Below are 15639 nucleotides of genomic sequence, written 5' to 3'. Positions count from 1 at the left end.
TTCCAAACATTTTGCGCGCCATACAAATACTGGCTTTCTTTCATGTGCTTGTGGAAAGGCGTGGGCTTCCCCATGCACTCCTTATACACACACTCTTTATTCAGCTGTGGCCCAGGGTCTGGGGATGGGGTGAAGTCTCAAAGGCAACAGAAGGCAGTGGGGTGGGAATTTGCCACTCTGCTCCCACTCCCAGGAGGGCTGGGCTTCAATACCTGTGCCTGGAGCAGTGCTTTGCCAAGGAAGCACACGAGCCTGGGGACACGAGAAACAAGGTCTTTATTGGCGGCATCTCTGGGGAACCTGAGGCCCCAGTGCCAGATCCATGCAGAATGTTCAAGTGAGGTCTTTGGGGGCAGTGAAGGAATGTCAGATGGATTTCCTGGTCTCCTCCCTCAGGCCCTCCCCTGCTGTTACCTCCAGCCGGGTTGCAACACACACACACACACACACACACACTGTCTCTCTCTCTCTCTCTCTCTCTCTCTCTGTCCAGGAGCTCTGCCCTCCCCTGCCAGCCAGCGCCTGCCATGGCCTCTCCCAACTACAGGCCTGTCAACCCAGCTCCAGACCCTCTTGCTTCTTCTTCGTCCTTTGTTGCGGGAAGGGACCCCGCCTGGCCTCTTTCCCAGGGGCCCAGCACTGGGACCTGGCCCTTTTGGGTTCAGTCACATTTCTGTCTCTAGGATTCAGACCCAAACAGCTGTGTTAATATCAAAGCCAGAGGGCGAGGATTCCAGGGCCTTGGGGCAGCCAGTGGAAGCATTCTCTCCTCTTCTGGGCTCTGAGCCACCTGGGAAGGGGCAATGTCCAGAGCCCTTGGAGTGGCTCCGCTTCTTGACCTTCTGGGAGCGTCCAGCTCGGGGCTCAGAGGCCGTGGGTGTCACCCAGCCTGGTTTCTCCTTCAGCAGCCGGTCGCGGTCAGGCCTCACGCTACGTAAGAACTTCCTGAAGATGTTTGCTGTCAGGGCGAACCTGCGGCCCAGCTCCCGAGGCTGGCCCCTCCCTCCTTTGGGCTCTCCCGCCTCCCCTGTCTCACCCTTCTCGCCACCCTTCTCCAGTTCTGGCAAGTCCAGCCAGTTGCCCACCAAGTCCGCAAAAACGTTGTCGCCTAACACCAGAGGCTGTCGATTCCGGCCCCGGGACATCAACGTGGAGGTCCAGTCATCAGGTTCCGCCAGCTCTGGCCCCTGCTGGGCATAGGGCTGGGGCTCTGGCAGCGGTGTCCTGGGCGGGGTGGCCAGCTCCCTCCCACACACACTCCTATGCGACGGAAACTTGCCGCTGCTGGTGCTGCCAAGAGAAGCTTGGTTGGAAGGGGAGCAGGCCCCAGGTCTGACAGGACCTCTGCTGCCCTCCCACTGAGGGGGCTCGAGCTGTGTCCGGGGGCTTTCGGGAGAACCTGGAGCAGGACCCCCTCCAGAGATCTCCAGCTGCTCCAGGGCCGTCTGTACCTGCAGGAGCTTCAGTTCTTGCAGCGCCCCCATCATACAGTTCATCTGATCCTGCAAGCCATCACCCACTTCCTTCATGGACATCTGCAGGGGAGAGAGCACAGGGCCCATGAGCCAGGGGAAGGGTCGCTCCCCAAACATACACCTCCAGGGTCACTCCAGCCTGCTGCTGACCCCGCCTCTATATGGCCTACATAGTGCAGATCAGGACTGGGAGAGGAGGAGTTTTAACACAGATAAGGCTGGATTAAGGAAATAATATTGATGGCAGCTGACTTGCTAAGACAGGCACTGTCCTAAGCTACATATAGGTATACACATATGCATATGTATAAATTAATCAAAATTTAATCTCTCCAACTACTCCATGAAAAGTCAAAGTGTTCGTCGCTCAGTCATGTCCGACTCTTTGCGACCCCATGGACTGTAGTCTGCCAGGATCCTCTGTCCACGTGATTCTCCGGGCAAGAATACTGGAGTGGGTTGCCATTTCCTCCTCCGGGGAATCTTCCCAACCCAGGGATTGAACCCAGGTCTCCTGCACTGCAGGCAGATTCTTTATTGTCTGGGCCACCGGGAAGCCCACTCTATGTGAAAGTGAAATCGTTCAGTCATGTCCGACTCTTTGCAACCCCATGGACTGTAGCCCGCCAGGCTCCTCCATCCATGGGACTTTTCCAAGCAAGAGTACTGGAGTGGGTTACCATTTCCTTCTCCAGGGGATCTTCCCAACCCAGGGATCGAACTTGGGTCTCCCGCATTGCAGGCAGACGCTTTACCATCTGAGCCAGTAGTGACTAATACTATTCCTATTTTACAGATGAGGAAACTGAGGCACGTAAGTAACTTGCTCAAGATGACATAGATAGTAAGAGGTGGGGCCGAGATCAGTTTGAGGGTACAAAAACTTCTGTGTCCATCTGTGTCCTCTGTGTCTCTGCCTGTTTCTCTTTAGCGTCCACGAGACGAGGATGACGATGACAGTAACAATTTGTGAGCAGTTACTGTGAACAGGACTTGAGCTAAATATTTCGTGCACACAATCTCGTTTCATCTTTATATAAGCCCTAGGAAGTTGGTATTATAATTCTCATGTTAACAGATGCATTAACCACAATGCAGTGTGAAGTAACTTGCCTAAGGTCACCCAGCTCATGTTGCTGGGATTCAAACCCAGGACATCTTACTCTCAATGCTAGAGGCCTAACCACCAAGCACCACCTCAGGAGGGCTGGGCAGTGGAAGAGGCTTGAGAGGAATGTTAGGGGAAGAGGATGAGCTCAGCGAGTAGGCCTGGAGTTTCACTTCACTGCTGTTCACATTTGGCTGGTCAGGAGCGAGATAAGGAGCCAGGAAGCTTCTGTTTGCTGAGACCCCTGCCCAGCTCTGGGGCTTCCCAAGTGGCACAGTGGTAAAGAAACTGCCTGCTAATGCAGAAGACAAGGGTTCAATCCCTGGATCGGGAAGATCCCCTGGAGAAGGAATGGCAACCCACTCCAGTATTCTTGCCTGGAAGATTACATGGACAGAGTAGCCTGGTGGGCTGTAGGACATGGAGTCACAAAGGGCTGGACACAACTGAGCAACTGAGCACGCACGCATGCTGCTCAGCTCTGCCTGGCCCTTCTCGCCCTTCCAAACACCTGTCCTCTCTCAGCTGCTCTGACTTAGCTCCAGCGCTCTTCCTGTCTTCTTGGCCCAACTGGCTACACTGCCCTCGCCAAGAGTGGGGACAGGGTCCCCAGCCCCGTTGTGGGTGTCTAAGGCTGGAGCCCCAGGTGCCAGCTGGAAGGGGCTGAGAGACTGACTTGGGTGAGGGCCCAGTTTGGAGGCTGGGCAGAGGATGTTGCGTCTGATAACATTCACAAGGTTCCCGTCCCCGGGGCCCAAGCTGCCTTGGTCCTGCCAGCTCCCTCTCCAGATCTGCTCAAGTTACAACAGCAAACCTCATGTGAGGGGACCATCTGTTTCTTAAGCCCCCTGGAGACCCGCAGGGATCATTTTACCTCCCGGCCTCGTCCTAAGGCAAAAGGCCCAGCCCATGGGGTGCAGGGCTGGAGGGGCTCAGAGCGGGGGTGCAGAGGCTCTGCAGCACTGACCCTCTTGGGCTTTGGGGTCAGACCCGCCCCTGCCAACTCTGGCTTTGGTAGGGGTTCGGGGCCCTGGCCAGGCTTCCCTGGTGGCCAGGCTCTCCAGAGCCGGTGGTGCTAACGGACAGTGGAGCACTGACCATCCCTGAAGCCAAGGAGGCCTTGGCTGAGTAAAGAACTTCCCACACTCAGCACCTTGCCCAAGAAAGAGCAAGAAGTGGTGGTCAGGCCTGACAGCCTGGGGTCTGCCAGGCTGCTGGGCAAGCATGCTCCATCTGAGTGGTGGCAGCAGCAGCTAGAGACACAGCCTGTGGTGTGCCCGCGTGTGCAGGCAGCCCCTTGCTCTGTCTCCTGCAGCTGCCACCTTCCTGACTCCTTCCTTTGGGGGGCAGCTTGGCTACAACTGGAAGACCCAGAGCAGAGTCAGGAGACTCTAAGCCCTGAACCAAACTCCTCAGGGTCCCTTCCTGGCAAACTGCTGCTCTGACTCTCCTATTTTTGTCCCCTCCCTTGTACACTCACCCCAACCTGGAGCCTTGAGGTCAAGTTTGGCTTTTCCACCCCAGCTTCTGTCCCCAGATGCCGCACATCTGTCCTTCTACTCTCTGCAGTGCAGCAGGAGCCTCCTCACCGGCCTTCTGGCCACCAAACCACAGACCTCCAACCCTCAGAAGCATAATCTGCTCCCATATACACCCCAAGCTCTTGTCAGAAACTCTTCCGTGATACTTAAAATGCTCACCCCTCTCAGAACTGCCCCAGCTCTTCTGTTCATGTAAGTGGTGTGTCGTTCATTAAACATTCATTGAGCATCTACTTCTTGGGGGCAGAGACTGAGGTCTGCACATCAGTGTGTTACCCCAGAACCCAGCCAGCACCTCTGCACTTGCTGCATATCCATAAAATGGGCATGGAGTACCCCCGAGTCACCCCTCCTGGACTGCTTGCTGTCCTCCGACGATCAGTCACTACCCAGGGAGAAAGAGTCAGGGACGCTTCTCAAGGTTTCATTTCACCAAGAGGCACGGAGTCGGAGCTCGCAGGCTTCCTTCCAGAAGGCTGAATACAGTCCAGATCAGAGGCGGTGGGAGGAATGAAATGACCCCATTCAATTTCTTCCAGTATGGAAAAATCCTTAAGAAATAACTCTGACATTTTGTACCTTTTTTTCCAGTGAGAATGAATATGTGGGTAATGTATGAACTCAGGGCTGCCCATTAAAAAGAGGCCCCATTTAAGTAAATAAGAGCTGAAGTTACAGCCCTATGGAAAATGATAGTGTTCTGGTTAAGATCTTGGGTACTGGAGACAGATGGAACAGGGTTCAAATCCCAGCTCTGCCATGTAATCTGGGAAGGCTCTTTAAAGTCTGTCTTTTAATTTCTGAGCTCCTTCCTGGCCCAGCTTTGAACAGATGACATGATGTAATGTGTGTTCGTATGTGGCTGTTTTCTTAGTTTAAGACTTCCCAAGAACTTCTGCCCATTTCTTCCTCAGTGAACCTTAACACAGAGTAGGGACAGAATTCTGTTCATCTAACTGGCCTGATCAGGGAGAAACGTCTTGTCCGGTCCCTTCTCCCACCCTGGCCCCACACAGAGGAAGGAGAGGGGAAGGAAAGGGAAGCCTCAGCACCCCCCTGCCCACTGTCCAGCCAGATTCAGTCAGCTGGGCATGGAACGCTGACACTGGAGGGCAAGAGGCAGCTGTCAGGGGGCTGAGAATGGAAGAGGGAAGGCCGAGTCTGGGAAACAGGGAGGCCAGGGGGCGTCGGGGAGGTCAGAGCATCCGCTGGGGCCTGACTGGGAGGTGAGCTGCCGTTCCCTGCAGCCCCAGGGGAGTGATGTCACCCAGGCAGAAAGAGCCAGAGGGCAGGCTGCTGTCTTCCCCAGAGCGTGGGACATGATCAGATCCCAGGGTGTCTCTTGCTGAAGAGCGACAAGAGAGAGCGGTGCTGGATGGCTGTAAAGGGGCCGAGTCTGAGAGAATCCTGAACTAGAAATGAACAGTCAGTCCCCATCTCCAGGCTGCAGGTGCTGAGCTCCTCTCTGGCCTTCCGCTGCCGAAACACACCTGACTTCCCCCAGCGCTCAGGCAGAGAAGTCACATGCATGTGTGGACCCAGTCGTGCCCAACTCTTTGTGACCCCTTGGACTGTAGCCTGCCAGGCTCCTCTGTCCATGGGATTCTCCAGGCAAGAGTACTGGAGTGGGGTGCCATTTCCTCCTCCAGGGGATCTTTCTGACCCAGGGATCAAACCTGGGTCTCTTGCATCTCCTGCATTGGCAGGCGGATTCTTTACCACTGAGACACCCTGGGAACCCCTGGAAAAGTTGCAAGAGGGTCTAATTAGTTCTGATTGGTGGGAATGGCTCTAACAATCACTATTCTCTTTCTCCACCCCAGCTCACACACACTCGTACATGCCTATACACACGTGTACGCGCACATGCACAGAGGTAGCCTGCTCCCCCACCCAGCACAATACCCATGACAAGTGTATCCTGTGTGAATCCTTTCTGAGAAAGGTCTCACCGCCTCCTCGCATCCACACCACCCCACAGTCCATCTCCCATCCCCAGCACTTCCTCTAAAAATTTCTTTCTTGTCAAACTTTAGTCTCTCCCGCTGCAGTCTAAACCAGCCCTGGCTTCCTCCCTGTGTCAGAGCTGGATGCCTGCGGGGCACCCCAGTGTGTGCAAGGAGCCCCATGCTGTCCTGTAGGGACCTGGGTGCTCCAGCTGACTGACTCGGCCACTCAACATGACGCGGACTCACCAACCTTTTGTGCTTTGGTCTGAGTGTAAAATGATAACCCCTCACGTGCGTGCAGCACTTGCTCTGTCTTCTACATGACCGTGACCACAATTACTAGGAGGCTGTCGAGGCAGGTGGTGTTACCCCCACCTAACGGATTAGGAAACTTGGGATCTGGGAGGTTTGTTTTCTCCCTCAGTGTTTGCCTGAACACAATCCCCTAGACTTTCCGTCATGATTTCATCATATCTATAAATGACCTAGGCTCCTATTTAATACTTTAATCTGTTCATGTGAATAAATGTTTTTATATGGAAATTTATATGAAACGTATATCACTTTCCACAAATAGATGGTAACACTTTCTCTATTTAAAACTAAGTTTTTCAGCTGAGTATCTCCTGATTATCTTGAGCACCTCCAGTGGAAACACTGATCCATAGACTGAGGTTCCGAGGTGGATTAGGGGGAGGACTGGGATGCCATGCCTGGCCTGAGCTTTCCATGTCATCATAATCCCTGAGTTCACAGCCTCGTGGGATTCTTGTGAGAAGAAACCAGGACTGTCAGTGCGATGTGTGAGGGCAATTTTATCATCATACAGGGAGGAAGAGCATGAAGTCTTGGACGGACTCCAAGACCCAATTCAGTTCATTTTCACGGAAGGCATCTCTTTACTGACTCATCTGAAAGGGGAAAAGAGGAACTGCCTGCCTGGGGCTGAAGGGGAAGATGCTGCTGGGAGGCCAGACCCCACCATCCCAGCCCTCCAGCCCTGAGCGCTCAATGCGGTTGTGTGGTGTCAGCTGTCCATGGACAGCTCCCCCCACTCCTTGGCACTTGCTGGGCCTTTTGTGGTGTGGGAGGAGTGAGGATGGGAAAATGTGACACCAGCATCCTCGGCAACCTTCCCAAGCCCTCTCCTAGGCCCCTGACTGATCCCACAGCTGTGCCCTGCATCTATCCATCTCACGCCCTCTCCCAGCTCAGCCAGAATCCTTTGACACAGGCTCCAGCTTTGCCCATAGACCTGGCAGTGTGCCCTGCTTCACTCCCCCCACCCCCATTACTCACAGGATCCCCACACAGTTCCTTTCAACCCCTCTGGAAGCTAGAAGAGGGTTCAGGGCCGGAAACGGGAAAAGCCCCACTTTTGCCAAGTGGCCCATTCTGCAGCTCAGTGAATAGGGACCTTCACAACCCCCTGCTCTTGGCTGGAACTCTCAACAGGAAGGTAAAGCAGAAACTGTGCCAAGAGCTGGAGGAGGGACGGGTGTGAAATGCATGAGCCCACTTTCCAAATGAACAATCTACTGGGGGCCATGTGCCTGGGCAAGAGGCAGACAGACTGAGAGACGAGCCCAGTCTCGCCCCTGTAGGGAGCTCAGCTCCCAGCCTCACTTTTCCCCTGTCCAGCTTTAGCCCCTCTCCACTGCAGCCGATCAACCCAATTCCTTGGGCATCCAAGGAAACCCAAAAAGCTATCTTCCTTTTCTCCTTTCTGGTTTGGGTCTTCATACTCTACTGCGTGGAGTCTTGTAGTAACCTTCTAACTTATCTTCCTGCCTCAATTTCCTCCCTCTCCTGCCATTTCCACCCCCTACCAGCTCCTAGATCCCAAGGTACATCTCTAATTACTCTAATCACGCTGCTCTGTAACACATATGGAAAAGATCAGGCCCTTTAGCACGGCATTCAACCCCCCGACCCCCACCACCACTACCACAGTCTGCTCTCAACAGCTCTTTCAGCCCTGTTGCCTTTATTTCTCTACATATACCCTATTTTCTAGCCAAACTCATGTGAGTCTTCAAACCTCCCCTCTAGACAGTCTTCAAACACCCCTATGCTTTCCATCTCTGCATCTTTTGGTCACATCACTTCATCCTCTGCCTGAAATGCTGTTTCTCTCCTGTTCCTGTCCCTATTTATCCCTCAAGGTCTGATTCAAATGTCACCTCTTCCATGAAGCCTTCCCTGATCCACTAGCTGGAGGGACTCTCTCTCTCTCAGAGCACTGAATGCATGCCTCTCATCAAGCACGTATCCTCTATTTCTGTGCAAGAGATCTGCATGCATATGCTAGCTCTGAGTGTGAGATCTGCAGCCAGACTGGCTGGGTTTGAGTCCTAGCTTTGCCACCTATCAGCCCTATACTGTGGCCAAGTCACTTCACCTCTCCATGTCTCATTTATCGAATGGGAATAACAGAACTCCAACTTCTCAGGATTGCTCTGGCAACTGACATAATACATGAGCTATCTGGCATATCATATCAAAAATTGTGAATCGATATTAACAGTTAATAATTACATTAACAGTTAGTAACCTCAGATATGTAGATGACACCACCCTTATGGCAGAAAGTGAAGAGGAACTAAAAAGCCTCTTGATGAAAGTGAAAGTGGAGAGTGAAAAAGTTGGCTTAAAGCTCAACATTCAGAAAACGAAGATCATGGCATCCGGTGCCATCACTTCATGGCAAATAGATGGGGAAACAGTGGAAACAGTGTCAGACTTTATTTTTCTGGGCTCCAAAATCACTGCAGATGGTGACTGCAGCCATGAAATTAAAAGATGCTCACTCCTTGGAAGAAAAGTTATGACCAACCTAGATAGCATATTGAAAAGCAGAGACATTACTTTGCCAAAAAAGGTTCGTCTAGTCAAGGCTATGGTTTTTCCAGTGGTCATGTATGGATGTGAGAGTTGGACTGTGAAGAAAGCTGAGCGCCGAAGAATTGATGCTTTTGAACTGTGGTGTTGGAGAAGACTCTTGAGAGTCCCTTGGACTGCAAGGAGATCCAACCAGTCCATTCTGAAGGAGATCAGCCCTGGGATTTCTTTGGAAGGAATGATGCTAAAACTGAAACTCCAGTACTTTGGCCACCTCATGTGAAGATATGACTCATTGGAAAAGACTCTGATGCTGGGAGGGATTGGGGGTAGGAGGAGAAGGGGATGACAGAGGATGAGATGGCTGGATGGCATCACTGACTCGATGGACATGAGTTTGAGTGAACTCCGGGAGTTGGTGATGGACAGAGAGACCTGGCATGCTGGGATTCATGGGGTCACAAAGAGTCGGACACGACTGAGCGACTGAACTGAACTGAACTGAATATGTTGTTATTATCACTCCTATTAAACTCTAAGTTCTCAGAAGGCAAGATCAGTGTCTGTTTATATATGTAGCCACATTACTAGTGCCTGGCAAAGTGCTTGAAACATAGTATGAACTCAGTAAGTGTGTTCTGAGAATGAAAGACACATGCACACCAGTCTGATTAGTTCATCACTGTGAGTTTACCAAGTGCCTACAACACAGCAGGTACTGTGTTATATGCTAGGGCCATACAGCTGGGAAGGCACTTGACATAATCTTCACAGTAGCTGTATGCAGTAGGTATATTGTTTTTATTTTTATTATTATTTTATCTTAATTCCTTGGGATCTTAATTCCTTGACCAGGGATTGAATGCATACCCACTGCAGTAGAAGCACAAAGTTTTAACCACTGGACCACAGAGAAGTCCCTAAAGTAGGTTTTTTTTTTTTTTTTTTTAAAGAAATTTTACAGATGAGAAAGCCAAGGCACAGAGATGTCAAATAATCTTCTAGGGTCACACAGAGCCAGGATTTGAGTTCAGTTGGACCTGGAGACCCCAAACCCTGTGCTCCACGCTCTTTCCACTGAGCACACCACCCCACACAATCTAGTCCAAAGTCGTCTCACCCTAGATCTAACCATCAAGGGCGATCACACTATGAGATCCTTTGCAGAAGCTGTTTTCTGCCTCAGGAAGTTTGCTCTTTTGCCGCAAGGGCTGAAGGCTGTTCCTAAATGTATCTGCTCTATCACCTTCTTATCTCCTCCTTATTCTGCCTTTACGCTCTGGTCCTCCTCCATGTACCAGAACCTCCTAAACTTGTGGCTGCTAGTGGCCAGACAACTGTCTTCTAGGAACAGGTTTTCCTAGAAGGACTTTCCTGGCCCGAGAGACGTCTCCCAGCTGCTTCACCATGCCTTGGCTAGGACTGACATTCCAGAAGCTGACTTTATCAACTTCCTCCTCCTCTTCCAGGAAGCCTTCCCAGCCTGGCTATACTTGACTCGCCCATTATGCACTCTATTTGCTCTTCTACACTGATTTGAACTCATGAGCGACACCCTGTGAGCATCTTATGTCTGCTTCCTCTGTGTGCCTGTGTCTACCCCATTTGTTGGATGCCCTCAAGGGAGCAGCATATAAGGAACAGCTGGTTTCAAGGCCCGTGTTCAGGCAGGGCCTCTCTTTGGCTGCTGGAGTGGGGAGAGATATATTCCCTACTGAGTAGTTACAGCCTGACCCTCTCATCCTAATGAAGAAGTGTGTCAGCTGCTGCTACTCTCCTGCTACATTTCAGCCCTGAAACCGGATCCCCATCCTCTTCTGAACAGGGGGAAAGGGCTAGTCCTCTGGACATCAACCTAACTAAGCCAGGATCCCCCAGTCCTCAGCCTCCCTCCAGTGCTCACTTGTTACAATGCAAATTTTCTGCCTCAGAAAATTGGGAAATTCTGCTACTTCAGTTTTGCAGGAACAGATTCTTCTTGTTTAGATCTTCCGGGCCAAGAGCAGGGCTAGGATGCAAGAGAGGAGCTCAGAACACCCTCGACAAAGATAATTTCACAATTTATTCTTTATGTTTCCTTTTCCAGCAGCTTTAACCCACAGCGTCTTCAGGACATATGTTTCTTAAAGGGGATTTAATGGCATAAATGAACGTAGAACTTGACTAGTATTACGTGAGTGCCATTCTTGGGCACACACTAAGTTAAGGCAAAGCCAAGCAACACACAGTTCCTCCTGGGTGGGAGGGGAAGATTCTGTCTGAGATGAACACACACTTCAAGCTCATCATGCATACTAACTATAAGCCTTTCCTGCGCCATCACAGACCTTCCTAACCCAGCCACGACCCAGCTGCATTGAATTCAAACCCCGAAATCCTTAGAGGAGCCAAAAGGCTGAGCCTGAGCTAACAGCCCCACTTTCTCCTTCACTCCCATTGGGAAAACAGAGGAACTGCGATTTGGCTCTGTTACCGAAGCCCTGGGCTGAGGCGTCAGGGAGTGAACAAGACTCTGATAGCTCTGCCTGTCACTCTACTTGGTCTCCTTTCTGGGCAAACTGGCACTGGGGAGGGGGCGGAACACCATGGGTGGAGGAGGGTGCAGAGCTCTCCCATCTGAGTGTCATTCTGGGCCCCAGGCCAGGCATTTGGCTTCCTCTCCAAGAGAGGCAAAGGCTGAAGCTGCTCAGACAAAGGGCCAAATGAAAACTAATGGGGAGTTGGGTGACTTCAGCCTCTCCCCTTCCTCCTCCCGGAGACTGGGGCTCGAGTCCTTGGCAGGAGAGGGTGCAAACCAAGACCTGGAGCTCAGCTCTGTTCAGATTCCTGTTGCCTCTTTTATTCTCCTGGCATCCACAGGCTGTCTTCCTCCCCTCACCACCTCCCACCTAGGGTGCTGTAAAAAATGCAAATCAGTGGGATTTTAAAATTCAAGCCCATGCCAGGAACACCCACAAACCCTCTATTAAGGCAGATCCTGAGGTGGGTGGTGTGGTCCCAGATTCCAAGCAAAAAAGAGAGGATTCTGTTAGATTCTTTTCTTGACTTGAGTCTTGGACTTCAGACATCCTCTTGGTGACCTTGACCTTTCTCTCTGGTACTGGACAAATGAATGGGTAAAGTCAGAGCTGTGTATGTGTGGGCTGGGACCAGCCATTCCAAACTGACATGGAAAGCATGAGAAAATGAACATGAGAAGGGACATGATGGAGACTCTTCTGTCCCTCATCTAAGAAGCAATCCTCTGGGTAAAGTTCCCGTCCGAGTGTCACCACAAAAAGGGCTTCAGGAGGAAGTCCCAGAGAAATGGAGTGGGACAGACAGAAAGAGTGCCTGGGCCACTTGACCATGAAGAATCAAAAGGGACACCTGCTGCTAAAAGCTCCCCCTCCTCCCCAAGCTGGCCCCTGATACAACTGCCAAGCTCCCTCCTCAGTGTGGAGAGTGGGAGAGGCTGTCCTAGACTCTGGAGAGTACGAGCTGACACTTTCTGGATCCAGGTCTGTTGTCGTGAGCCTGGATGACCCTGGCTCTGAAGAATAAGAAGAAAAGGGACGGGAGAAAAGTGAGACCGAAAAAAGGTCGACTCCAAGAGAAACGGACTAAAAGGGACAAAAAGAGATGGAGGCAAAGCCCCCGGAGAGCCTGCTTGACAGGGAGGGCGTGGGGGCCCAGGTGCGGGGACGTCCGTAATATCTATCTGAATTCTGGTGGTGGAAAGAACAAGAAAGGTGGCAGGTGTGAGGGTGTGGGATAGAAAGTCGGTGAGAAGCAACGTGCCGCCTCACAACGGAGTTTCAGCGGGGCGCCCCTCTCCCCACTTGCGCGATTTCCATCCCCGCTCCCCACTCCCCCAGACGGTGCCACTTCTCCCAGCCCCCGCAGCCAGTCCTCTGCACGCTCGCTCCGCACTCCCCAGGCCCAGACCTGACATCTGGCTGGGCCTCCGCTCTCCCGCTCGCGAGCTGCCAGGCGGCGCCCCTCCTCCCGCGCCGGGCCCTCCCCCGCGGGTCCAGCTGCCAGCCCCCTCCCCGCTGGCAGGCAAGCCCAGGCAGACAGCCGGCCGGGCCTGCCCCCGCAGCCGCGCCAGCCCTGCCAAGCCCGGCCGCCAGGGCTGGGGGGTGGGGGTGGGGGCGGCGGTGCCAGCTCCCCTCGAGCAAGCAGTCCCCGGCCGACCTCCTGCCCCGGACAGGGTTGGGGCCGCGCACCCTCTTCCCGGCTCCCCGCGGCCCCGTGCGGCTCCCACAGCCGGGCATCCGCGTCCCGTGTGCGCCCTCTTTCCTCCCTCGGGATCTCAGGACGCACTTCAGTCGGTCCCTCTCACTGGTTCCTGACTACCTCCCTCTCACACAAGTTTGCTCGCGGCCCTTTTCCCTCAGGACAGGTCCTGTCCTCCGCCTACTAGCCGCGTCCCCTCCTCTCCTCTCCGGACCTCCTCGGCCCCAGCCAGGTAAGTAACAGTCGGGGCGGAGCAGCCTTCCCGCACCCCGGCGCCCGCTCCGCTCTTACCAGCTCCTGTTTGAGGCGGCGTAAATAGCAGTCCATTTCCCTGTTCTTCTACCTCATGCGCCCATTGGCCGGGCTCGGCTCCACGAGAGAGTCCCGGGGTGGGATCACTGGTCCCACTGAACCCCCGCTCCGAACACCCTGCGCTCCGCGCCTCGCAGCGCTGAGCGGAGGCTCTGCTCCCAGGTCTGGACTTGGAGCCACTTCCCCTCCGCTAGCTGCGCGCGGTCCGTGCTGGGGGCGGAGGGAAAAGTGGGACAGCCTATGAGAACTTAGGGGGACGCCTTCAGCCAATGAGGAAAGCGCACAGGGGGCGCGGGCTGGGCGACCGTGGGTGGACCCTGGGGCGGGTGCGTGCACTAGGCGGAGACCTCCGCTCCTGGGGGCCTAAGCTAGCACAGGCGACGCCTACCTGGCCCTGGCCGGCGCAGCGGAGGGGGATATCGTCACGCCAGACTGTACTAACGTCCCCCAACAAATTACGTGACCCTCCCCCCAAAAGAGAGCGCCCCGTCTTAGGGATGGGCATTGGGTACCAGTCTCGAAAGAAGCTGTGTCTCAGTGTCAACCCAGTTTCCCAAACTCTGATCAGAAAAGGAACACCCTCCACCCCAAATGCCACTCAGCCCCTCTTTTGAATTCTGAACTGTTCAAAAAAATGGACTTGGGAAGTATGGGCCTACCTGACCTCCTAGTGTAGGGTCCTCCCACTCCTCACCCGGGGGCGGAGGAGCAGCCGCTCGGTCCATTTACGTATTTAACACGAAGCAAAGTAGGCTCTTCTTAGTACTCCGGACTCCGGATAGGGTTGGAGGTCTGAGGGCGGATACTGAATAAGACGCGCAAGCTCCCTAGCCTTAAGATCAAACATGGGGCGGCGGGACGGAATGGAATAAGACAAACAGGTTAAAAAAAAAATAGGCACTGTGATTTCAGGTAATGATTCTTTATGAAAACATAAAATAGGGTCATGGGATAGGGGCTGCTTTCAATAGGGTGGGCAGGGGTGGAGGAGCAAGCCTTGCTCTCTCCCAGTTATCCTAATTCTTGCTCTGGCCACTTGCGAACCTCGCTGTTAAGTCGGAGAAGGGAGAGGAAACTCAAAGATGCCACGATTCTATTCAACAGACGCGGCCCAAGCACCGGAGCTGTGCGAGCTCCAGCCAGTCCCTGGGCGGTGGAGGTGCCACAGATGAATCGGAGAAGGGCCCTCCGGCCGACCCGGGCGCTCCTCCCAGCGGAACCCTGGACTCCCAACACCAGGCTCCGTGCGTGTTGGGGCTGCGGTTTCCACCCTGTGCCCAGGCACCGTGCCACCCGGCCTGGCCCGAGTATGTGTGTGTTATTGGGGGTGGGGGGCGTGTTGCAGGGCGCGAGAGTCATTAGCTCAATTAGAGACGTGTTGTTTCAAGGTAATTGACGCGGAAAGTGTGCCCCAGGCAGAATTTAGGAGTCTCCGAGTAAGACAACCGTGTGAAGACGCGAGAAAAGGAGCAAAGAGAGAAGGCACAAGCTTCGGCCATTCCGATCCTTGCCAACAAGAGCGCCACTTCTGCTTACTATGGACAGGTAAGAGAGAAAAAGGAGGGAGGTTAGCCAGGAACATCCTTAGAAGTGAAGACTGCGGAGTCCAGTGGGATGGCCTCCACTTAACCCCGGGTTCTTAGTTACAGTGGACCTTATCTAGGGTTCTCGGCCTAGCCCCGAGTGCCCCCTTTGGATGAAGCTGGGCAGCGGTAGCCGCTGGCTAGAGAAAAGGAAGAAGAGGCACAAGCGGGTCAAAACTCGGTCCGAAGCCTGTGTCTCGGTGGCATCGCCAAGCTCAGATGCCCGCGCTCCCTTCAGGGTCGCTACCCAGGATCCCGCGTGGGTCTGAGAAGCCGACCGCCGCGGGATGGAGCTGAGAATCTGCTGCCGCGTTTCCAACGCCGGCTGGGAGAGTCCCAAAAATACATTTCCTTCCTCTCTCCCAGGTCGGCCACAGCCAGCGGCCAGAATAGCCCCGCTGGTCCTCTCAGCGTCGCAGCGCCGGATCCGGCTTCCTTGCAGTTGTGAGTCGAAATACCCCAGGGGCCCCTTTGGAAAAAATCCGAGGAGAGTTCAGAGTGGGAGCCACCTTCAAGGACAGAGCTGAGTACTCCAGCCCAGCTGAACTGGTTCTGAAGTTGAATCCTCTGGGACTGCTGATTAACATTTAGTCGAAGGGGAAGTTTTATGCG

At 53.7% G+C, this 15639-nt stretch overlaps 1 protein-coding gene and 1 long non-coding RNA gene across 2 annotated transcripts; one reads left to right on the top strand and one right to left on the bottom strand.

Annotated features, from left to right (window-relative positions):
- Positions 1–253: 253 nt before the first annotated feature.
- On the bottom strand, positions 254–13667 carry INKA2 (inka box actin regulator 2). The gene is made up of 2 exons (XM_006069463.3): positions 13424–13667; positions 254–1535 (listed from the first exon to the last, which is right to left on the bottom strand). Exons 1-2 carry the CDS (start codon positions 13457–13459, stop codon positions 687–689), a joined length of 885 nt encoding a protein of 294 aa, XP_006069525.1. The 5' UTR covers positions 13460–13667; the 3' UTR covers positions 254–686.
- LOC112585593 lies at positions 13228–15332 on the top strand. The gene is made up of 3 exons (XR_003110053.2): positions 13228–13364; positions 14549–14688; positions 14833–15332. It is a non-coding gene; the product is annotated as an uncharacterized LOC112585593 (long non-coding RNA).
- The last annotated feature ends 307 nt before the right edge of the window (positions 15333–15639 follow it).

This window comes from Bubalus bubalis, chromosome 6 (genome assembly GCF_019923935.1).
Source record: "Bubalus bubalis isolate 160015118507 breed Murrah chromosome 6, NDDB_SH_1, whole genome shotgun sequence".
NCBI classification, from domain to species: Eukaryota; Metazoa; Chordata; class Mammalia; order Artiodactyla; family Bovidae; genus Bubalus; species Bubalus bubalis.
Note: the sequence above shows the minus strand (reverse complement) of the source record. Positions and strands in the feature narration are given on the sequence as shown.